The sequence below is a fragment of the Mus caroli genome, chromosome 9, assembly GCF_900094665.2.
Source record: "Mus caroli chromosome 9, CAROLI_EIJ_v1.1, whole genome shotgun sequence".
In the NCBI taxonomy this organism is placed as follows: Eukaryota; Metazoa; Chordata; class Mammalia; order Rodentia; family Muridae; genus Mus; species Mus caroli.
Genome location: NC_034578.1, coordinates 114,819,230 through 114,826,070, shown reverse-complemented (window position 1 = coordinate 114,826,070; position 6,841 = coordinate 114,819,230). Strand labels below are relative to the sequence as shown.

The 6,841-nt window shown below is 54.6% G+C and overlaps 1 protein-coding gene across 3 annotated transcripts in view; it reads right to left on the bottom strand.

Annotated features, from left to right (window-relative positions):
• The window catches only part of Acvr2b (activin A receptor type 2B), a 33,004-nt gene extending 28,328 nt beyond the window's left edge, over positions 1-4,676 (bottom strand). For all 3 annotated transcript variants that reach the window (XM_029481923.1, XM_029481925.1, XM_029481924.1), the window contains exon 1: positions 4,418-4,676. In XM_029481923.1, the coding sequence (XP_029337783.1) occupies positions 4,418-4,469 (52 nt within the window). In that variant the 5' untranslated portion in view covers positions 4,470-4,676. The remainder of the gene's footprint in view (positions 1-4,417) is intronic.
• Between the last annotated feature and the right edge of the window lie 2,165 nt (positions 4,677-6,841).

Genomic DNA, 6,841 nt, shown 5'->3' with positions numbered 1-6,841 from the left:
CACGGGTATACACATATACACAGGCATTCACATGCACGGGTATACACAGACACACAGACACACACACAGAGGCACGCACATGCACAGGTATATACACATATACACAGGCATTCACATGCACGGGTATACACAGACACACAGGCATTCACATGCACGGGTATACACAGACACACAGACACACACACAGAGGCACGCACATGCACAGGTATATACACAGGCATTCACATGAACAGGTATATACACATATACACAGGCATTCACATGCACAGATACACACACACACACACATGAATGGGGAGGAATTATGACTGAAAATATGAATGGTCCTGAATGATCCAGATTTGCTCTTCTCCCTCAACCCACTGGATCCTAGGCCATGGTAATAGGTTAGGAGCTGGCTCTGAACTCAGGCTCTGACTTGCTGTAGATCCCATGTGCACTACTGACCTCTCAGGTAGAAGGGCTAAATACATAGGCACTCAGAGAGGTGGCTTCCTGGATGGGGAAGAAACCATGGAAACAGAGCGATGGGCAGAATCACAAGTAGCAGTAGAAAAGGCAAGGACGTGTCCACGGACCAAACAGGCTAAGGAATAGGTCCAACGCACACAATCTTCTAGGGTCAGATTGCCCCGAGGGGAGGGCTGACTGCAAGGCAGTTGGGATTTTACAGAGCCCACAAAGGATGTGCAACACTATGTCTGTATGTGTACTCACACACACACACACACACACACACATACACACACACACACACATACAAGTGCCCATGTAAGCCCTGATTTATATTTCCTGGAGTTCTGTTTTCTTAGAGCAGCAGGATGAGAGATAATGGGGCTTTCCCCTGTGCTTCCAGCAAAAGAAAGGCCTTAGGTAACTGCCAGGGCGAGTGAGTCCCGAGAGACTTGGAGGATTCTGGGTACCAGGAAGAGCAAGGAGCATGGAGGCACACTACAAAAGCCTGCCTAAGCGAGACACACCCAAAGGGTTCTGGGTCTCACGTCTTCACTCAGGCAAGGATCGCATCTGCTCCGTAAGGGCCGCTGAGAGTGGAGGGGGTACCTACTCCTCCCAAAGGGCATGCCCACCTGATAGTCAGGCAGTCTGGGAAGACCAGCAGACAGGACAGAGAGCAGAGGACATCCGCTCTGGGGAGGGAATATCCGTGACTCTGTAGCCCTTGGCTTGGCCTCTCCCACTGCAATGGACCAGAAGACTAAAGGTCACTCATATGTACCTCCACCCACAGAAAATGGACAAGATACATCCCGGTGTCAGTGGTCAGCCTATGAGAACACCTCTGGGCAGTAAGGACCTGTTGAGACCATTCTTAGCACACACCTCCTGCTCTTCACCACGCAGAGCTCTGATCCACAAAGATGGAGGCAGATGTCAGAGAATAGCGTGCCAGGATGCCCACAGCAACACAAGGCCAAATGCCAGCCCCCCACCCCCACCCAGGGCATACTGGGCCAGCCTCACATCTAGAAAGACTTCCAGACATATCTACTGGCTACAGCACCAGTCCAGTCTGTCCTTCTCACCCAGTGCAGTCCAATATGGCATTGACTTTGCCAAATGTGACTACAGAGAACTTCAAGTGTGCAAAGTTGAAACTGAGGTGTTCTGTAAAGGGTAAGATGTGTACCATATGTTGAAGATAGTTAAAATTCTTTTCATGTCTCAACCAGGGCCAGGCAGCCGTGACGCACACCTTTGATCGGAGTGCTCAGAAGGCAGAGGCAGAAAGAGCTCTAGGCGTTCCATACCAGCCTGGTCTACAGAGCGAGTTCCAGAATAGCCAAGGCTACATGGAAAAATCCTATCTCGGGAAAAAAAAAAAACTTTTTTTCCTGTCTCATTAATTATAGTGATGTATGTTGAAATGACTAATTTTCATGTTAACTTAATTCTGTCCAACGATGAAAAAGAGGAAGGCTCTGCACCCCCATCCCCCTGCCCATTCATAATGGCAAAGCCCTAACCACCAATAAAGACATACAGGTCTTTGGAAGTGGGATCTCTAGGGAGCGGTAAGGGTGGGTTCGACCATGAGGGTGGGATCCTGACTGCAGGATTGGCTCTCTTAAGGCACCCTGGCCTGGCTTCTAGAACCATGTTAAAATAAGCACTGCTGGTTTTTAAATACATATGGCTACTTTAACTGTATTTATCTCAGGAGTGTTTGTCTGCAACTATGTCTGTGTGCCCATCCACACACATGCCTGGTGCTCTCCGAAGCCAGACAGCAGGGGACCCTCCTGGAAGTAAAGTTCAGGTGTTAGGACTAGAACTTGGGTCCCCTGCAAGAGCAGCAAGCACTCTTAACCACTGAGCCATCCCTCCAGCCTCACACTGCTGTTTGAACCACCCAGTCCTGCGGTATGAAAGCAGGCAGAAGAAAACACGAAAGACACAGCTATTTCTTTCTTTTACTAACAGGGCTGTTGGGAATTTTTAAGTTGAATATATCTGTCGAGCCCATGTTCCCGCTGGCAGCATCAATATACAGATCTCTTCTTTTTTACCATAGAGCTGAGTAATTCCAAATATCAAGCCAGAAACATAAAGGAAAGATCTCTGAAGCCAGAGGCACAGGAAGGCCAGCTCTACCCCAACCCTTCAAAGTTTTCCTCCAGTTCCTCAAAAGAGAAAGCAGCAGCCACCACAACACAGGTGACTCTATCCCCAAAGGCAGAACCACAGGCTTAATCAGAACACGTGCCTCTGTATTCTGTTATGCACTCCCCCCCAAACAGTGCAGCAGATGTGGTACCCGGGATCCACTCTCACTCTGCACCCCCCAAATGGGAAGTGACACTGGTGAGGCCAAACTGGAACAAACTGGAGCAGTGATGTACATACAGACTTCTAGTCTGAGGCGAACGGCCCTGAGACAATGCTTTCAACAAACCGAAACTTAAAAGAGGCAAGGCACATACATGTCCAGGTGCAGAAATCCAGTAAGTCGAGAGCCGACTAGAGGTCGGTCGTGTACCTTGGGATCGGCCTGCTGCCTTGCGCCCTCCCCAGAGAAGACCACTGTTTTCCATCACTTCCAGGCTCTCATTCTTGGGGAGAAAAATCTCAGGAGCAACACTTCGGGGAGTGGCAGAAAGAAACAAAATGTTCACCCTGAGCACCGCGTTGCCTCGACCACTCCAGGACAGCACTGAAACCGTTCCCAACAGTGGGCTCGAGTAGCAAAGAAGTTATCTCTGCCCTCTGGTTCCTACACTCATGCTCCACCGCACCCAGGCTCGTGCAAAAACTCTCCGGGTCGGAATCAACGGCTAACCCTCACTACGTTGTAATAGAAAAGATTGAAAATGAGGATCCCTGTGAGGGGGTGCAATGACCATCTGGGATACCCACCCCCGCAGCTACAAGGGGGATCCCAGCCCTTCCCTACACTCCGGGCCCCGCCCCTCGCGGGTTTCCCAGACTCCGCGCTGCTGCCACCTCGGGCGGCAGGGGACCCGAGCTGCATGTGTAATGGGGGTTGGGAACAAAGACGCGCAGGACCCAGAGCCCCGGCCACCGGGCACCAGCCGTCCTAATCTCCACGATCTTTTCTCTGGAGTCCCAATGCCCGACTGTCCATGTTTCCTGGAACTGCCCTAAGCCCGCCCCGGAGCTCCTACAAAGTTGAGCACGCTTCAGCACCATCGGGACACAGAAATCAGTGCCTAGGCTTTGGGGGGAGAAAGCGCTTTCCCAGCACAACTTCGAGCGTACACACCCACACCTCCTAGTCCCAAGCAGACGCGCACCAGCTATCCACAGCCCGCAGGCGGCTGCGGGCTGACCGCCGGTCACTCACGCCCGCCACGTGCCGGCCGAAATGATCTGAGACCTGTTGGTTCGCCTCTTCAACCCTTCTCCACTCCCAGTTGCCCAAAACAAAAGCGGTCCCACGAGGGCGCATCTGCGGCCCGCTGCAAGAAAAGCGGGCGCAGGTAGGAGCCACTCGCATGAGGATCGCGACGCGGAGTGGCGGGACGGGATGCAGAGGACTCCGGGCGGGCTATGGAAAGCCATCCGCTTCGCTTTGCGACACCTATGACTCTCAGGGGCGAGCAGCCCCAACCCAGCCGCCCCCAATTAGATGCCCACCCCGCTTGGCCGCCTTCCCCACGCTCAGGTTTTCCTCGCTCTATCCCTGGGGTCCGCACACCCACGGAACCTGAACCCCGACCCTGACGCTCCAGGTTCCTCCATCACCTAGAACCTCTGCGAGCCAGAATCGCGCAGAGGAACCGCACGGGCGAGCTCGCCTCTAAGATCGCAAGCAGAGCGCCCCGCGCGACCCCGATCCCAGGCAGGTGGCGCGGCGCCGAGGCCGCGGGGCCGCCCTTTGTTGGTAAACACCGCGCGCCCCAGGTCCCTGCACCCCCACGACGCGCCCGGTCCTTACCGGCGCACAGCGATCCCCAGAGAAGGGCGAGGGCCGCCCAGGGCGCCGTCATGTTCCGCGGCGCCGCCCCGCGGACACCCAGAGCCCGCGGGCAGGGCCGCGCTGCGCTCCCGGGGCGCGCAGGGCCCGGCGGCGGCTGCGCTCTGCTTCCCGCTCCTTCTCTGGGTCTCGCTTCCAGGAGCGCGCGCTTCTGCGCTTCGGTTCCCAGGCAGTGTGCGGAGATAGGGGCTCAGGGCCGCTGCGGGCGGCGCGCAGTGCGGCCCGGGCTATGGGGCGACGCGGGAGCCGGGGGGCGGCGGCGGGGCGCGGGCCAGGGCGCGCCCGACGCGGGCATGGCGCAACGGGGCTGGGCCCGGGCCCCGGGCGCAGGGGCCGAGTCCGGAGGGGCCATGAACGGGGGAGGGGTGGGGGAGGGGACCTGAACCGAGTCCAAAATGGCTCCTGAGCGGTGGCCACGGAGCCGAGCCAGCGGGGAAACCCGGATGTTGGATACAAAGAGGCGGGCGAGCTGGGCGAGGAGGGGGAGGGGAGGCGGGCCCTCGGGCCGCGTGGTCCGCGCCCCCCTTGGGGGCGGAGCCGAAGAGGAACAACAACACCGAGGCTCCGCCCCCCAGCCCGCGCCCTCTGGAGACAGCGCGCAGGCAGCACCAGGCTCTAGGGCTAGGCGGGGCGCGCTCTCCGAGCTGGTGGGATTGGACTGCCCACAACTTGGCTGGTGCTTGCCTGCCCCGTGCTATGGAGCCCACGCTACGGGATGCACGCTCCTCTGAGACCCCTGAGTGAGTGGATAGCTCCTGGTCCCCATAACCTAGGACCTCTGTCCTCCAGCTCCCATTTATGGGCTAATTAATTGGCAGGAAAACGCTGAAGTCTGAATTGACAGCAGTTCTCACGTCGCACGCACAGTTCTCTCCAAGCAGAGGAGGACCCACAGAGCAGCTGCAGGTGGGAAAGAACTGTTGGCGACCTGCTTTCTGAAGGATCCTCAGCAATCCAGCATCCTTCATCTTACCTTCAGCACTCCTCCCACCTCTAAAGATCTGTTCAGAACATGTCTCTGTTCCTTTCACACGCGCACACACACCAGATCCCTCCATTTCAGATGTTACACAATCAGAGTGTGAGAGCAATCGGCCTCCCAGCAACACTGGAAAAGCCAGTCACCACTCAGGGGAAAAAATGCTATGGAATCCTCAGATACTTACCTCCTGCCTCACCAAGAGCAGTGAGGAGGAAGGTGGCACCCCACAGCCTGGGTCATAGGAGGAAGGACGCACGCCCCCCCCTCCCCCCCGCCAGCCTGGGTCGTTTCACTTGCTCGAGCCTCGGACTTCCCTTATGAAAATGATGGTGTTAAACTCCTCCAGACTTCCATTCTTTCTGCTACGGCTTTGAGGTAGCGATTCTCGGCCTCCCAAAAAGCTGAGACCACCGCGGTCTGCACCTTGTCTGACCACCTTTGCTCTGAAATTTTGTCTTTTTCCTCTCTTCTTATGTAATCCTCAGATGGCCTCGAGCTCTCAGTCCATCTGTGACTCTTCCCGTTTTTCATTCGTTTATTGATTGTGTGTGTGCTTTCTTGCCTGTATCTATGTGCTTGCTGTATATATCAAATGTGCATCCAACATCCAGTCATATGTTTCCATATGCCCCGTGCCACCAGCACCCTCCATCTCACATCTGGGCAGCTTTAACAGCAGAGGGCTGATGGGGGCTCCTTAGATGTCACTAGGGTCCATTCACGTTGCTAAGTGTATCTTCTATTTCTTTTAAGATTTTTATTATATTTTACTTGTGTGTGTGTGTGTGTGTGTGTGTGTGTGTGTTAGGGAGAGAAGCAGACAGACAGAGACAGAAGAGAGAGAGCATGAACACATTGAGGTTGGATGACAACTTGCGGTTGGTTCTGTCTTTCCACTCTGTAGGAGCTGGAAATCAATCTCAAATCCTCCAGAGTGCCATCAGGTCCTGGTACCTGTGAGCCATCTCTATGGTACTAGCACACTTTCCAAATGGTAACTGAGGTGACTTTTTTTAAAAGATGGGACTCTGGGGTTGGATGGCTCAGTGGTAAAAAGCACTTGCTCTTGTTGCAGAGAACCTGGATTTGGTTGGTTCCCAGGACCCAGACTGGACGATTCACAAGTGTCTGTAATTCCAACCCCAAGAACATTGACTTCCTCTCCTGACCTCCACAAACACCTGTGTGTGAGCACACATACACTTAAAAATAAAATTAGAGGGGCTGGAGAGATGGCTCAGTGGTTAAGAGCACTGACTGCTCTTCCATAGGTCCTGAGTTCAAATCCCAACAACCACATGGTGGCTCACAACCATCCATAATAAGATCTGATGCCCTCTTCCGGAGTGTCTGAAGACAGCTACAATGTACTTACATATAACAATAAATAAATCTTAAAAAAG